The sequence below is a fragment of the Rousettus aegyptiacus genome, unplaced genomic scaffold, assembly GCF_014176215.1.
Source record: "Rousettus aegyptiacus isolate mRouAeg1 unplaced genomic scaffold, mRouAeg1.p scaffold_m13_p_5, whole genome shotgun sequence".
Classification (NCBI taxonomy): Eukaryota; Metazoa; Chordata; class Mammalia; order Chiroptera; family Pteropodidae; genus Rousettus; species Rousettus aegyptiacus.
Window position 1 is genome coordinate 117,883,730 of NW_023416308.1, and position 14,692 is coordinate 117,898,421.

Consider the following 14,692-nt stretch of genomic DNA (forward strand, 5'->3'; position numbering starts at 1 on the left):
TTAAGATTCTGAGATGCTTGGATTTTCCAAAATTCTGAGATGATCTAGAACCAGTGTTCTGTGGTTCTAAGAGTCTTTGATCACTGAGGTTCGCTGTCACGTGGGGCCTGCTTCCCATGTCCTTCGTCCTCTATTTCTCCCAATCTCTGGGCCTAAGAAATAGGCCAGCGGGTGGAGGGGGCTGGGCCCCTGCCTTGTCATGGCCCACATCCTGAGCTGGCTGTGGCAGCCCAGGGCCCCAGAGTCAGGCTGCAACCGGGATAGCAGCCTCCAGGCCCCAGGCCTGCGTCATCTGCGCCCTTGTCCAGGGCAGGCACCAGAGCTGCCTCTCCAGGCGAAGACTCTGCTAAGGCCTGGGGCAGCGGGAGGCGGGGAGAGGCTCCCCCAGGCTTGCAGTGCAGCTCTGTCCCCAAGAGCAGCCTCGAGTCCTGGAGCACTGGGCTGTCCTGCGCAGAGTCCTGGAGCACTGGGCTGTCCTGCGCAGAGTGGGGAGACGGGTGGTCCTGGCACCCTTCGGCCCCAGTGTCTACCCTTTTCCCAGCCTTTGCAGGAGGGAGTGGTGGCCACGGCCGCTGCCTGCGCAGGGCTAGTGGGAAAGAAAGAGCAATTGTCTCTGCTGGGCACAAGTACCCCTTTTATTAGCACAAAACACCACCAACCGAGTAGCCTCAAGGCCTGAGAATAAGTTAAGGCACACACAGAGCAGGCCAGGGGCGACTTTCCCAGGCCCAGGTAGTGGGCCGGGGGCCCGCGCGCCCCGAACTTCCAGGACAAACGCCCGATGGGGCTGGGGGATCGAAGGTCCTGCTGGGGCTTTTCCGTTGAGATATGGGAACCGGAGTGGCTCGGACCAAGGAGCGCACCCTGGGGACGCGAAGAGGACGCACGGGTCACCCGGCGCCTACGTGGATCCTGGCCGTCAGCCAGAGGCTCACTTGTCGAAGTAGGGCAAATAGAAGAACTGGAAGCCCCGGTGGCCCTTGACCGCGCAGTAGATGAAGATCACGTGGTACACTGTGGGGCGGGGCCAGTCAGTGCCACTGGCCCCGCCACGGCTTCATCCCACCCCGCCCCCGCCGGGCGCCCACTCGCACCTCCCGGGACCAATAAGAAGAAGCCGGGCACGAAGAAGATGGCGCTGGAGACACCTGTGGGAGCAGACGGGGTCGGGTCAGGACAGGGAGGCGTGGGGCGGGCCAACGGTCACTGCCTGGGCTAGTCTCACCTTCTGCGGTTAAAGGGCTAGGAGGATGCTGAGAGCTGGAAGAGGCGGGGCTCGCCAAGGACCCTCCCCCACCCAGCACGAGAAGAGTGAGCGAGCGCCGCCTGCGGAGGCAGGAGGGGGCACTCACCTGGCGAGGGAGCCACCTCCAGTCCCACGCCGATCAGGATCAGCACTGCACACAGATGAAGCCGCGAGCGTGAGCAAGGAAGGTGCAGGGAGCAGCAGCTGGGGACCGGGCGGGGACCTCCACCCGCAACCCCCGACAGGGCTTAGGCCTGAGGAATGGTGTCCCCCACCTGAGCTGAAAGCCCCCTGGGCAGAGACCCTCCCTGGGAAGCTCTCCAAGCTCTGTGTTTTCAGAGCAGGGCACCGGGCAGGCCCTGGGGAAAGTCTGTGAAAGGAGAGATTTTTGTCTGCTCCTCCTATGGTCTTTCAGTCAATCAACAAACATTTCTGGAGCACCTGCTGTGCACCTGGTACCAGAATCCCTTGGGGAATGGCAGTTGAGGTCCCTGCCCTCATGGCCCTTCCCTAGTGGAGCAACCAGAAGACCCTCCAAGCTCCCGCCCTAGGGATCAGGATGTAGCGGGGGAAGTTTGGGCAGCGTGGGAGCCTCATGGGTCAGTGAGGGGCTTCCCGGAGGCAGTGGCATCTAAGCCGATCAGGGGTAACAGCAGCAATAGCAGTTAACATTTAGTGACCACTTACCACGTGCTGCCAGACCCTGGGCTAAGCGTGTTACGTGCACTGCCCTATTTGTCACCTTGACCAAATGGTACAGGTGTTATCCCCTTTCACAGAAGATGAGACTGAGGCACAGAGAGGGGAAGGAACTTGCTGGGTGCTGCATGTGGAAGGTGGAGGTGATCTGACTTCAGAGGCTTGGCGATGGGCACCGTGCAAGTGGTAAGGGAAAGCATTTCAGGCAGAGGGAGCAGCATGGCAAAGGCCCAGAGTCTGGAGGAACTCGGGGCTTTCTAGGAGCTTCCGACTTTTGGTGGCACTGGAGAGACAGCCCAGGCTTGAGGACTGTGGCAGGGCCTGTCGGCCCCAGGGAGGACAGTAAGCACTGGGGAAGATGAGGAGGTCATAGCTGGATCTTGGACCCAGAGAGAGTCCCGAGTCTCCAGTTAGAGGATGGGATGGGGGAAGTGGGGAGCCAAGCTCTGCAGCAGGGTGGGGGGCATATAGCATGGAGGCCTGCAGGGCCACTGTGGACTCTTATGTGGTTTGTCCCCTGCACAGAGCACCTTATGAAGGGTACGGGGTGGGGGGCTGGAACTCACCCCCTGCACCCTGGCTTAGAGCTGTGGGCTCTGCACACTCAGAGGAGGCATCCTTTTCCAGTTCCTACAAAGGCCCTTTAGGGGACCATGGTGGACCCCAGGCCTGGCAATTTCACTGATGTGGGTTTAAGTCTCAGCTTGTCTTCTTAGCTGTGACCTGAGGAAGTCCCTTCGCCTGTGAGAGTGTGTCCTCCTTTCTGGATTGGGAGGGTAATTATGCGTGCCCTGCTGGGTGTTGACAGAGAGGATCAAATGAGATAAGGCAGGTGGCCAGTGTGACCAGTGACTGCCTAGGTGGTGGGTGTTAGAGAAGTGGCAGCTCCCTCCCCTGCAGACACCCAGCACTGAGGCAAGAACGCTGCTCAGCTTTCCAGCTAGGGGACCTGACATTCCTGGAGGAGGGGGGGCGACTGGCACAGTGGGGCCTCCTTGTGGGCCCCTCTTGATCCCAACTGTAGATTTTTCCTGGGGACCGTGACTCCTCAGTGCCACAGGATGAGTGCGGGAGCGAGAAAGCTTCTGGCTGTGAGATCCACCTGCTCTGGGCCCTGTGTCCCCATCCAAGCAGTGGGGGTGGGGGAGAGGTCCTCCTCGGCTCAGACTCCAGAGAGTGGGATGACAAGTGCGCTGTGCATGAGGCTGGCAGAGCACTTGGCATCGCTGGCCACAGGGACAGGCACCTCCCTGAGCCCTGCCTCTGTGCACAGGTTCTGGGTCGCTGTGTGATGTCTGTCAGGTGCCCTGCACCTGACTCAGAGCAGACAGAATAAATGGTAGCTGTTACTCTTTTGTTCTCTGATGGATTAAACAGACCACGTTACAAATAAAGTTTGGAGTGCTGAACCAGGTACCATGTCCAACCACGTGCGATTTCCTCCCTGAGTGACCAGGACGGCGGGTCTGCCCCTCTCAAGGCCTCAGTTTCCTCAACTGTAAAATGGGGGTGATGGCAGCCATCTGCCTCCTCAGGAGGCAGTGTGCCAAGGGGGATGCAGAACCCGCAGAGAAGGAGGGTGGAGCCCCTCGCGGGGGCTCGCGGAGACTCACCCAGCCCCAGCAGCAGCAGCAGGAAGGAGGCCAGCACTACCCTGCGGTTCTTCTGGATTAAAGGGTGTTGAGTCCAGCTGGGTGGCAGGAGAGCAGGATGGGTGTGACAGGGGTGAGGGGAGGCCCGTTCCCTCCTGTCACCCTCCCCGACCCAGAGGACAGAGGGCATAGCCAGGGCTGCCTGTACGGGAGCATGGGCCACGAGTGGCTCCAGGAGGGCAGGGTCTCACCTGCAGCAGGCATTGTAGGAGCGCTGGGTGGTGTTGCTGATGGTGCTAAAGGACCACTGGGAGCTGCGGATGGAGGTTCGGCCAGAATCCCTGCAGGACAGGTGGGCCCAGTGAGGGGGTGGGGGCAGGGACTAGGGCTGGGTGTTTCTGCAGGACAGGGGGCACTGAGAAGGGGCAGGGGTGAAGAGGAATTCAAGGGCTGGAGCTTTCTGCAGGAAGCCTGAGGATTCGAGCTAGGGACTCTTTCCTGCAGGACAAGTGACCTGTGGCAGGGTAGGGGCCAGATGAGCCTGGAGGTTTCTGCAAGATAAAGAGCCTGGGGGCATGGGGGAAAGTGGGTAAGGCTGGCACTAGGTAGGGTGAGCCTGCAAGACGGGACCTGGGAGGAGTGGGGATCAATCAGGCTAGGAATCCTGGTTGGACAGGATGTGAGAGAGCTGAGTGAGGCGAAGGAGGACTGGACAGGGACCTGGGGACAGGAGCCAGAGGCATGGGGATAGGGGTATGGGGTGGATCCCCACCTGGCCCTGACCTGGTGCTGACTCCACCATCTGGCTCCGGGGAGGCCGGGGCTCCATCCTCATCGTTCTCCAGGTTCTATTCCAGAACACAGGGCTCAAGGGTTACAGGGCTCAGGCCCTTCCTCATCACCCTCTCAGGAAGGGGAGGAAAGCAAGCCCATACAGCTATTTGCCTGGTCGCTTGACAGCTGCTCACCTGGCCCTCCACCCTCCCCGCAGAACGGGTTTGATGAGTCACTGAAACCGAAACCCAGGTAGTAGGTGGGAGCTGGGAGCTTTGGGGGGCTGGAACTAGCATCGGCTGGTCGAAGGCTCCTGGCATTGGTCTTAGAGAAAGATCTCCCAGGTTTAGGAGTCAGGTTGGCACTTCAGGGACTCAATATGGAAGCTCTGAATTTGGGGTGCCAGGGAAGGGCAGGCCCATGGTTTCCAGGTGTAGGGCACAGAAATCTGGTCCATGTCTCCAAGAAAAATATCCTAGAGTTGGTGGAGGTCCTCTGGGAAAATGAGGATTTCCAGTTTAGTGGGAGTCTTGGTGTGGGCAAGGACTCATGTGGGTCTGGTGGGGACTTCGAGCACAGAAGAGGGGATGCAGGTCCCCGTTAGATCACCTGGTCTGGGGCTCAGGGGGCTGCTCCAGAGTATGGGCAAGGTCTGGTTTAGGTATAGAAGGACTCCCCAGCCCAGCGGAGGGAGGGAAATCGGTACCCGGGTTGGGTGAGGACTCCAGGTGGGATCTCCAGCTGGGGGTGGGAGATGAGCTCCCGGGCTCGGGCTCTGGGCTCTCAAGTGGAGGCTGGGGACCGAAATCAGAGCTGAGAGGGTCTAGGAAGGGCTCTGGACCAGTGGCCACGTCCGGGGATGGTCTCCCGTTCAGGCTAGGGCCTACAGACAGATTCTCCCCTGGGTTGAGGTCCTCCAGGGTCTGGCGTGGGGTCCCGCCCTAAATCGGGCCGGGGGTGAGGAGGGCCGGACCAGTCCGGTCACCTGGTAGCGCGGCCGGGACTGCTTGTCCTCGTCAGCCACCTCGAACCGGGCCCGGCGCTCGAAGTGCAGCGGCCCGAAGCGGGCGACCCCGCTGGATTCGGGCCCAGGGCCCGCGTCCTCCAGGGACAGCTCGAAGGCGTCATCGATGCTAAACTGGGGCCGGGCAGAGCTCATGGCCCCAGCCAAGTCAGGCGCCGTGCGCCGTCGCCATCCGCGCCCGCCTGCTCCGCGTCGCCGCGGCCCTGCCCTCGTGCGCAGGCCCCGCCCCGTGCCGTCGTCTTGGGAGCCCGACCGTCTGGCGCCCCGGCCGAGGCCCCGCCCCCACGTAACGGCCCCGCCCCCGCCGCCCTCAGCAGGCCAGACCTGCCGAGCGCCGAGCTGACTAGTGGGGGGGGGGGGCTCTTCTTGTTCAGAGCGCGCTGAGCCCCGGCGCCGCCCAGCGGCCGTCTCTGCGAGCGACGGCCGGTTCCGCGGTGGGACGCAATCCCCAGGCCTGCCCCGTGGGGTTGGAGGGGCTGCCTGCCACGGGCCATCCAACCAGGCCCGACACGCGGCCTTCTGCGTCCCTGCCAGCTGCTCCAGCGCCAAGGAAACTCCTGGGAACTGTCTCCCTACCCTTACCAGGGCCCTGCGCGCGAGGGTTTTTCTCACCACCTTGCAGATGTGTAAACTGAGGCCCAGAGTGTTTATGTGGCTTCCACTCCCTCCAGTCCACTCTCCACGTAGCAGCCAAAGTGATCTAAAAATATCTCATCATTTTCTGTTATTCTTAAATAAGACTTTTTAAAAAGGGAGCTGCTAAGTCACTCCACTGCATAAAGCTATCCCTTGGTTTTCCATTGTGGTTAAAAGCTCTGTCTGAAAGCTCTGGTCTCTGCCTGCCTCTCCCAATCTCAAGTTCCCCCCGCCTCTCTGCCCCCTGCTTAGCCACACAGGCCAAGCTTATTCCCATCTCAGGGTCTTCGCATGTGCTGCTGTTACCTATGCCTGGAAAGCACTTGTCACCTCTCAGAGAAGCTATCTCCGACTATGCAATCTAAAGTCAGTTTCACAGTACTTACCTGAAAGTACAGTTTTATTCACCACTAAGTCTAAAGTGCCCAGAAGAGTGTTTGGTACTAAGCACATGCTCAATAAATGTTTGTGGAGGAAACGAATGAGTGCTTTGTCAAAATCTCAAGTAGCTTACATGGGAGAAGAACTGGGATTTGAACCCAGGTCCACCTAGCTCCAGAAGTGCTTAATTCTCCTCCACCAACACATTCTACTTTATTTTATGACTTCATGCCGGGAGTCGGGTCAATCCTGCCTCTCAGTTTGTGGCACATCATCGCTATGAACAATTTCCTTCCTCTCCCCATCTTCCCTCCTCCCGGTCCCTTCCATTCTGCCCCACATCAGTGTGTCCAGTCAGCTTCCTTGAATCTTGCCTGGCTCCTTACTACACATGGCACTGGCTCCTTTGTGGATGGCTGTGTTTGCAACTTACGAATATGGCGTCGTGTATAAAACTCATTTTATTGTTTACATTTGTACATTTTTGCCTTCAACACTAATGTTCTCTGCATGCATCTCATTTGTTGCTTCTACTAGCCACAGGTGGTAAACCATGTTGAGCATCCAGAAATTATTATTATCCACCCCCAACACCCCCCAGTGATGAACATTCAGCTTGGCCTCATGCTCACATCACATCACATCACGTCATATCACGTACATCACCGTTGTGGACATCTTCACACTGTCCCCTTATGGACCATGGGAGATATTCTTGAAGTAAGACTTCCAGGCCATAGGCTACACGCACTCTTGACATCACAAAGTACGTGGGAGGCTCTCCGGAGTGGCTGTACACATTTATACACCCACAATGAGGGTTCTGGTTTTTCCTGGCACTTGGTATTCCAGCTTTCTAATGTCTTGCCAGCCTGATGAGCCTAAAGTGGTGCCTTATTTTTATCTGAGGTCTCCGATGACTGGCGAATTTGAACAGCTCTTCGTGCACTTGTTAGTCATGGTAGTTCCCTCTTTTGTGGCTTGTCTGTTCATATCCTTTCTCTATTTTTTTCTGTTGGGTTTCTAGTCTTTTTTTTCCTGCTGATTTGCATGTCTGTACATATTAATCCCTTGCTGGGTTTTGATATTACACATCTTCTCTCATTTTGTCTTTGTCACCTTACTTTGTCTAAGGTGCCCTGAGTTAAAAAACAATCCTCATTTTCATATAGTCGAATCCATCAGGTTTGTGCTCTTTGAGTCTTGTTTGAAGTGTTTTCTCACCCCGAGGTGACAAAGATATTCTCCAACGTCATTTTCTACTGGCAAGATTATTGTGTAGAAGAGTGTTGCAACAAGATAGTTCACCGACTCTGGAGCCAAACTGCCAGGGCTGGAATTCCAGTCGTCTCCTTACTAGCTTTGGGATCTTGGTGGTCCAGGACTAGGGTGAGGAGAGTGAGGCATTCCCCTTGGGTAAAAAATTTAAGGAGACACCAAAAAACTCAGTAAGCCAGATCAATAATATTTTAATGCATTATTTCAAAAAATGTTTAAGGCAAAAATCCATAGTGAATAAAATATCTAAATTTTAAATAAAGACTGAGGTAACAGATGTTTCTAATATTAAATCATTCTTACATTCTTGGAATGAGCCCTACTTGATCTTGAGGTTCTTTTTTTGAAAAAAAAAAAGTTTAATTTTTAATTGTGGTAAAATAACATAATATTTACTATCTTAAACATTTTTAAGTGTGTGGTTCAGTAGTTAAGTATATTTATTCACATTTTTGTACAACCAATCTCCAGAACTTTTTCATCTTTAGAAACAAACTCTAAACTGTACTCATTAAACAACTCTTCATTTCCCCCTCCTCCCAGTCAACCACCATTCAACTTTGTCTCTATGAATTTGACCACTCGAGTACGTCATATAAATGGAATCAGATAGTATCTTTTTGTGAATGACATTTATTTAGCATATTGATGCATTTTTATATACACTAGTGGATTCAATTAGCTTAACATTTCATTTAGAATTTTTCATATCTATATTTATTACTAAAATGGTGCATATTTTTCTTAGTATATCGATGCTTATCTGGTTCAGGAATCAAGATTAAAAGTAGTTTTGTAAGATACATTGGTCAGCTTTCCCTCTTTATATATTTTCTGGGACAATATGTGTAAGATACAGACTACTTGCTGCTTCAAAATTTGGAAGAACTTGCATGTAAAAACTTCCTGTTGATTAAAAAAAAAAAAAACGCAAAAAACAAAGCATGTTTCCGTTTCACCGCAGAGGTCTCACCTATCTCAGGGGACTTCTCGTGGGAGGTGAACCAGTGCAAATAGCAGAAGCACTTAGGTTGGCACCTGGGTCACAGGAGACTCACAGTAATCCTTGGCAGTTATGAGGTTCAGATGAAGACAGTGCACAGGTCCCAAGACACTCTCCTTACCCGGTGACCTCGAAAGTGAGGGAAGACTCTTACTATTGTCCTCAGCTAGGGCCCAGGGGCGGAGAGAAAAGTTGTTTTTAGCCCCAAAGTACCTCGCTTGGGCACCTACTTTGTGCCAGACACTGTGGATTCACCGGTGATCACACACCAACCATCGACCCCGCACGAGGCCCTTTCAGTCTCCTGGGGAGCTTCCGGTTCACACAGGGATACTGAAACCCCACGCCCCCTCTTACTCCCGGTTTTGTTTTTATTTTTAAAAGAGAAAAATCCAGGAAGCAAAAAAGTCACGCCTATTGTGCTAGATATGCAAAAGGAAAAGGCCAGAAGAGAAGACACAAAAAGTTTTAGGGGTGGCGTAATAGATAGGGTCCCCGTCCCCCAAGCCCCTCTCCGAGCTCAGTAATGTTATTACACTATTCCTACAACTTTATTTAAATGGGGTGGCACGAGGCCCTGTGGGAAGGCCGCAGTCCTAGCCAACTCAAAGCCGCGACCGCTAGGGACGCCGCCGCGCCGCCCGGCTTGCTGCCCCTGGCCCCACCCCTCTGAGAGGCCCCGGTCCCGCCCCGCGACAGCCTCAGGCCCCGCCCCGGATCAGCGCGGAGAGCTAATCACCGTCCGTTGCCACGTTCACTCCCCTTTTGGCGTCTGCCCTCAGCCAACATGGCGCCGCCTCGGAAGTTACCGAAGCGCCAGAAGGTGCCGAAGCGGGTCCGGAAGCTGCCGAGTGAGTCCGGAAGTTGCCGAAAGAGAGCAGCGGGTGAGAAGGATGGCGGATGTCATCACCAGACTCCGGCAGGACGGGATCCAAAAGCGTGTGATACAGGAGGGCCAAGGAGAGCTCCCTGACTTTAAGGATGGAACCAAGGTTGGTGTCTTCCCCTCTCCCTTCAATCCCTCTGGGGCACGGCGCGCATGCGAGGCGGGAGGAGGCCACAGGCGAGAGGTTGCGCATGCCTAGATAGCAGCTACTGGTGACCTTACTACTGCTCACCTGCGGAGCTCGACGCTCTAGGTCTGAATTTAAGAAGCGAATTTGGATACTTCTGTCCCGCCCCCGGCTTGGCTGTGTGGATGCATTGGCTGGGGAGGCCGTCAGTCACCATAAACAGGTTTGACCTCAGTGCTTGCGCAGAGCCGGCCCTGGAGGAGACCTGAGCTGGAAAATCTGGGATCTGGGAGTGGCCCCAGCACTGCGGAGGGGGACCAGGGGCCTCTGGGTTGCAAGGTTCAAGATCATATGTATGTGATCTTGATCATATGAGGCCCCGGGATGCGCAAACCCAGAGAACAGGCCCAGAATTCAGGGCTGCAAGATCAGAACCCTTGGCAGCTTTCCCACTTTCTACCTGGCATCGCTCGGGACAGATAAAGTCTGGAAAGTAAAGCACTTCCCACTTTCTTCCTTCCTGCGTGCAGGCCCCCAGCTTCAGCCTTTCTGGCCGCTTCTCCCCAAAAACCTCCATCTCCAGGCTTTCCTGTTTCTGCTGGTGCAGTTCCCTCCTTTTGGAGTGCATTTCCCAGTTACCACTCGTCTGTACATTAAGGAACTTCCTGGGGACAGCCCCTGTACCCAGCAGGGCAAGCATGCGGGACAGGCATACCGAGTGAATGACTAAAGATCCTGGCAGAGACTGGGGACTGTGAATGAGCTCAGGCTCTCTGCCTAGCATTACGCCAAGGTCAGGATGGTAAAGATCCTCTCCTGGCCCAATGCAAGTGCTTTGAAAGCAGAGGGAAGCTGCATAGCTCTAGTGATCATTTATATTAAGAGGGATCCTTTCCCAGACGAGAGGGGGTGTGTGGCCACATGTCCCCATGGACTGGGAGTTGGTGGCCTTGAAGAAGGTCCTGATGAGGGATATCCTGGAGGGAACAGACATCAAAATGAGAGAGCATTGTAATCGGAGCGAAAATCTGTGAAAAATGACACTGAAAACAGGGACAGGTGATATTAAATAACCAATCACCAGCATTGATTGAGTGCTCACTATATGAGCACCGGGCTAAATGGTTTACAAGTTTTTTGTTTCATTTCCCCAATGTGGGATAGGTAGTTTTGTTGACTCCATTTTACGAAGGTGGAAACAGAGCTCAGAGAGGCAGCATGGTGTGGTGCTGAAGAGTGTGGGATCCTCTAATCATATCCTGTTGAGGGTTCTGTCTTCAGACCTCTCTGCACTCACCCCCAGATGATCTCATCCAGTCTCATCTCTTAAAACAAACTCTCTATGCCTGGACTACCTCCAAATGTGTATCTCTAGCCTTTACCTCACCCCTAAACTTGATATCTAGTTCCTTCCTCACCATCTCCACCTGGATTGGCAACTCAGAATTAATCTGCTTCTCCCACACCTTCTTCCCCTTCTTGGTTAAGGGCACCTCCAGCCTTCTGGTCACTCAGACCAAAGCCCTTCTGGTTTCCATGGCTCTTCCTGTTTTCTCATGTCCCACAGCCAATAAACTCCTGCCTTACCTGCTGCTTTGTTTTCTGATCTGCAGCACTTAACTCCACCCAGATAGCCCATCCTTTCATTGAGACCCATCCCTTTCCCCTGGATATTGCATGTGAGCTCCTTGGGGGCAGGGTCTGTTGTCTGTTTTGTTCACTGCTGTGTCTAGCCCAGAGCTCGGGTACAGAGTAGGTGCCCCGTAAATGCCTCTTGGAAGAATGATTGGAGCCAGGCTGCCAGGCTTCCTCCCAGCCCGTCCCCCCACTAGCTGTGTGACTTGGGCTCCTTACTTCCCTCTCTGTGACTTAGTTTTCTCACCTGGGTGGTGAGGTAAAGGTCAGGCGGTGACCGTGGGCGAGCCGTGCTCCTTGTGCCATCTGCAGGCTGGGAGCCGGCCTTGTCCTCGGAGGCTGGGTGAGGGTTTGTACCCTTGCCTGATCCTGCATATGGCCCGCAGGCCACATTCCACTACCGGACCCTGCACAGTGATGAGGAGGGCGCCGTGCTGGATGACAGCCGGGTGCGCGGCAAGCCCATGGAGCTCATCGTGGGCAAGAAGTTCAAGCTGCCCGTGTGGGAGACCATCCTGTGCACCATGCGGGTGGGGGAGATCGCCCAGTTCCACTGCGATGTCAAGGTACCTGGCGGCCCTCAGCAGGCCACGGTGTCTGTCAGCCATCCCTGTTCTTCACCCCAGGGCCTCTGCCCCGGCTAGGCCACCACCAGCTTCCTCCAGGGCACCATGCGATCAGGACATGGGCGTCTCAGCCTGTGTTCCACCCTCCCTTCTCCATTAGCCAGGCTGCGGCCAGGGGATTGGTTCTCACATGCAAACAGCTGGTTTAACTCCTGCTTTAGACTGCAGCCTCCTGGTTACCATCAGGTTAGAGCGCAAGCTGTAGCCACTCACGTGACCCCACAGGGTCTGGCCCCTGCCACTCATCTCCCTGCCTTTCCTGTCCATTCTCTTCTTGGCCAATATACTCCCTCATACTTCATAGTGAATTCCTGGGTCACCACCCCCAGGGAGCCCTCCCTGACTGCTGTTAGTTGGCTTGAACCCCTCCTGTGGGTCTTCCAACTCTTGCCCTGCATAGCCAGGATCTGGTCCTCTGCCTGGATGTCAGCTCCTGCAGGGCAGGGGTCAGGCCTATTTACCTCCAGCTTCAATATGCCAAGACTCAGGAGTGTCTGCCGGCTGGCTGCAGACCGCAGGGGCAGTGAGAGGAATTGCTTATCCTGGGGTGGGAGTGGTTTGATTTCCACCATCCCAGTCGCTGTTCCTAGTGACAGGTCAAAGGCTGGGTCCCCTGTGCCTGAGGGTCTCCCACAAAGGTTGCGATGTCACTGCCCTGAGCTCAGCTCAGAGGTAGGCCCTGAATGGGGTGGGGATGGGGCAGGAGAGGAGGCAGAGGAACAGAATGTGGAGGACCCCAGGAACGGCGAGTCCCGCCTGCGGGCTGTGCTCCTGGGCGGAGGAGGAGGGAAGAAGTCCACTGGGTCTTTAAGGACAGGGGAGACAGGTCGACAGTGGGAGTGTGTGTGTGTGTCGGGGGTGGGGGGGAGGTGGTGGAGGATGGTGAGTGCTTGGCTGGGTTTGGTGGCCAGAGAGTGTGCAGGAGCTGAGGGCTTCGCTGGGCGAGACTTGGCTGGGAGTCCGGTCCTGTGAGGAGAGCCTGCCCGTGTTTCATTGGAGTGGGGCCCGAGCCGGTTGTGGCCCCTCTGTGGACCTCAATGCCCTTTCTCAGGTAGTGATGGGCAGAGGGCTGGGCCTCTTGGGCCACACTGACAGAGCCCCTGGTGCCTGCTCGCCCTCCTGTAGCATGTGGTCCTGTACCCGCTGGTGGCCAAGAGTCTACGCAACATCGCAGCTGGCAAGGACCCCCTGGAGGGCCAGCGGCATTGCTGCGGCATCGCCCAGATGCACGAGCACAGTTCCCTGGGCCATGCCGACCTGGACGCCCTGCAGCAGAACCCCCAGCCTCTCATCTTCGACATCGAGATGCTTAAGGTGAGGAGCTGCCACCGCCCGGCCTCAGGGCGGTTGCTGGCCCCGCCTGCCCACCCGGGGCCCATGGGGCTTCGTGGATAGACCGTTTGGGGGGTTAGGGCAGGGCAGGTGCAAGAATTCCTTGTGTGTGACCCCTGGCTGTCCCTGTGGGGCTCCTTCCTGGGGCCGCTCCTCCCTCTCCAGGTCACCATCTTGTTCACGGTCTTGTTTCTAGAGCCCGGCACAGTGCTGGGCACGTAGGAGATGCTACATAAATGGTTGTCGGATGGTCAGTGAAGGCACAAGTGATTCTGCTTCCAGCATCCGCTGTCCGGAGGCTGGTCAGGTCTGCAGCGGGAGCAGCTGTGGCGGCCCTGGGGCTCCCCCTGACTTGGCCCACACCCCGGCAGGTGGAGGACCCTGGCACGTACCAGCAGGACCCGTGGGCAATGACGGATGAGGAGAAAGCCAAGGCAGTGCCGGTCATCCACCAGGAGGGCAACCGGTTGTACCGCGAGGGCCACGTGAAGGAGGCGGCCTCCAAGTACTACGACGCCATCGCCTGCCTCAAGAACCTGCAGATGAAGGTGCTGCCCGCAGGCGGCAGCGGGCGGTGGAGCGGGCGGGGCAGAGCCAAGGGCCCAGGGCTCAGTATCGTTCCCCCTCTCCCTGCCCCACCGCCTCCAGGAGCAGCCTGGGTCCCCTGACTGGATGCAGCTGGATCAGCAGATCACACCGCTGCTGCTCAACTACTGTCAGTGCAAACTGGTGGCCCAAGAGTATTACGAAGTGCTGGACCACTGCTCCTCCATCCTCAACAAGTACGATGGTGAGCACTGGCCGCTGGGCCGCCACGGGGGCGGGGGGTCAGGCAAGCGGCCCGCAGCGGGGCACAAGACGGAGCCCTTGCCATCACCCCCATTCGGAGCTCCCAGAGCTCAACCCAATACCCCTCACCCAGGCATGGCCGTGGGCCCCATTGTGCCAGTGAGGTATGAATGGTGCCACGAGGGTCTGGTCTGGAAGGCTCTGTCCTACCAGAAGGCAGAGCCGGTAGCTGGCCGGTCCCCCCACCTCATGCTTTTGTGTGCTTTTTGCCTGCCGGCACCCCCTGCAGACAACGTCAAGGCCTACTTCAAGCGGGGCAAGGCACACGCAGCTGTGTGGAATGCCCAGGAGGCCCAGGCTGACTTTGCCAAGGTGCTGGAGCTGGACCCCGCGCTGGCGCCCGTTGTGAGCCGGGAGCTGCGGATCCTGGAAGCCCGAATCCGGCAGAAGGACGAGGAGGACAAGGCCCGCTTCCGGGGAATCTTCACCCACTGACAGGGCCCCGCCCACCCCGCCCGGCCCCCTGCTGCCGCTGCCAGCCCACCGGCCCCCACTTTACCATGCTTCTTTGTACATAAAGGCCTTATTTATCTCTCTCCGGCCCGCTGAGCTAATCTTTTGGGAGAGCCGGGGTCATCGCCTTGCATTTCCTGGTACTTGGGTG

The 14,692-nt window shown here is 56.5% G+C and overlaps 2 protein-coding genes and 1 long non-coding RNA gene across 6 annotated transcripts; 1 reads left to right on the forward strand and 2 right to left on the reverse strand.

The window, feature by feature from the left end:
• Positions 1 to 612: 612 nt before the first annotated feature.
• On the reverse strand, positions 613 to 5,551 carry TMEM134 (transmembrane protein 134). Of its 3 annotated transcripts, XM_016132292.2 has the most exons (7): positions 5,297 to 5,551; positions 4,321 to 4,385; positions 3,789 to 3,878; positions 3,559 to 3,635; positions 1,353 to 1,397; positions 1,095 to 1,148; positions 613 to 1,014 (listed from the first exon to the last, which is right to left on the reverse strand). In XM_016132292.2, the coding sequence occupies exons 1-7, from the start codon at positions 5,468 to 5,470 to the stop codon at positions 932 to 934; spliced, it is 588 nt and encodes a 195-aa protein (XP_015987778.1). In that variant the 5' UTR covers positions 5,471 to 5,551; the 3' UTR covers positions 613 to 931. The 3 variants fall into 3 exon arrangements, with proteins under 3 accessions (XP_015987778.1, XP_036077327.1, XP_015987761.2); XM_036221434.1 differs by lacking the exon at positions 4,321 to 4,385; XM_016132275.2 differs by lacking the exons at positions 613 to 1,014; positions 1,095 to 1,148; positions 1,353 to 1,397 and having other exon boundaries at positions 2,561 to 3,635.
• Positions 5,552 to 6,795: 1,244 nt separating this feature from the next.
• LOC118602856 lies at positions 6,796 to 9,306 on the reverse strand. The gene is made up of 2 exons (XR_004950917.1): positions 8,604 to 9,306; positions 6,796 to 7,763 (listed from the first exon to the last, which is right to left on the reverse strand). It is a non-coding gene; the product is annotated as an uncharacterized LOC118602856 (long non-coding RNA).
• Positions 9,307 to 9,398: 92 nt separating this feature from the next.
• On the forward strand, positions 9,399 to 14,629 carry LOC107503636 (aryl hydrocarbon receptor interacting protein). Of its 2 annotated transcripts, none has more exons than XM_016132220.2 (6): positions 9,399 to 9,625; positions 11,668 to 11,847; positions 13,033 to 13,221; positions 13,611 to 13,787; positions 13,888 to 14,029; positions 14,318 to 14,629. In XM_016132220.2, the coding sequence occupies exons 1-6, from the start codon at positions 9,527 to 9,529 to the stop codon at positions 14,521 to 14,523; spliced, it is 993 nt and encodes a 330-aa protein (XP_015987706.2). In that variant the 5' UTR covers positions 9,399 to 9,526; the 3' UTR covers positions 14,524 to 14,629. The 2 variants fall into 2 exon arrangements, with proteins under 2 accessions (XP_015987706.2, XP_015987713.2); XM_016132227.2 differs by having other exon boundaries at positions 13,888 to 14,021; positions 14,318 to 14,519.
• Positions 14,630 to 14,692: the final 63 nt, after the last annotated feature.

What these genes read in the sequence shown, in the direction of transcription:
- LOC107503636 (XM_016132220.2), top strand. Translation starts at nt 9,527, where the DNA reads ATGGCGGATGTCATCACCAGACTCCGGCAGGACGGGATCCAAAAGCGT. An exon ending in AGTTCCACTGCGATGTCAAG is followed by an intron (nt 11,848 to 13,032) that starts GTACCTGGCGGC and finishes GCCCTCCTGTAG; the next exon opens with CATGTGGTCCTGTACCCGCT. An exon ending in TCGACATCGAGATGCTTAAG is followed by an intron (nt 13,222 to 13,610) that starts GTGAGGAGCTGC and finishes ACACCCCGGCAG; the next exon opens with GTGGAGGACCCTGGCACGTA.
- TMEM134 (XM_016132275.2), bottom strand. Translation starts at nt 5,470, where the DNA reads ATGAGCTCTGCCCGGCCCCAGTTTAGCATCGATGACGCCTTCGAGCTG. An exon ending in AGTCCCGGCCGCGCTACCAG is followed by an intron (nt 4,386 to 5,296) that starts GTGACCGGACTG and finishes GTTCTGGAATAG; the next exon opens with AACCTGGAGAACGATGAGGA. An exon ending in TCCTACAATGCCTGCTGCAG is followed by an intron (nt 3,636 to 3,788) that starts GTGAGACCCTGC and finishes CCTGCCACCCAG; the next exon opens with CTGGACTCAACACCCTTTAA.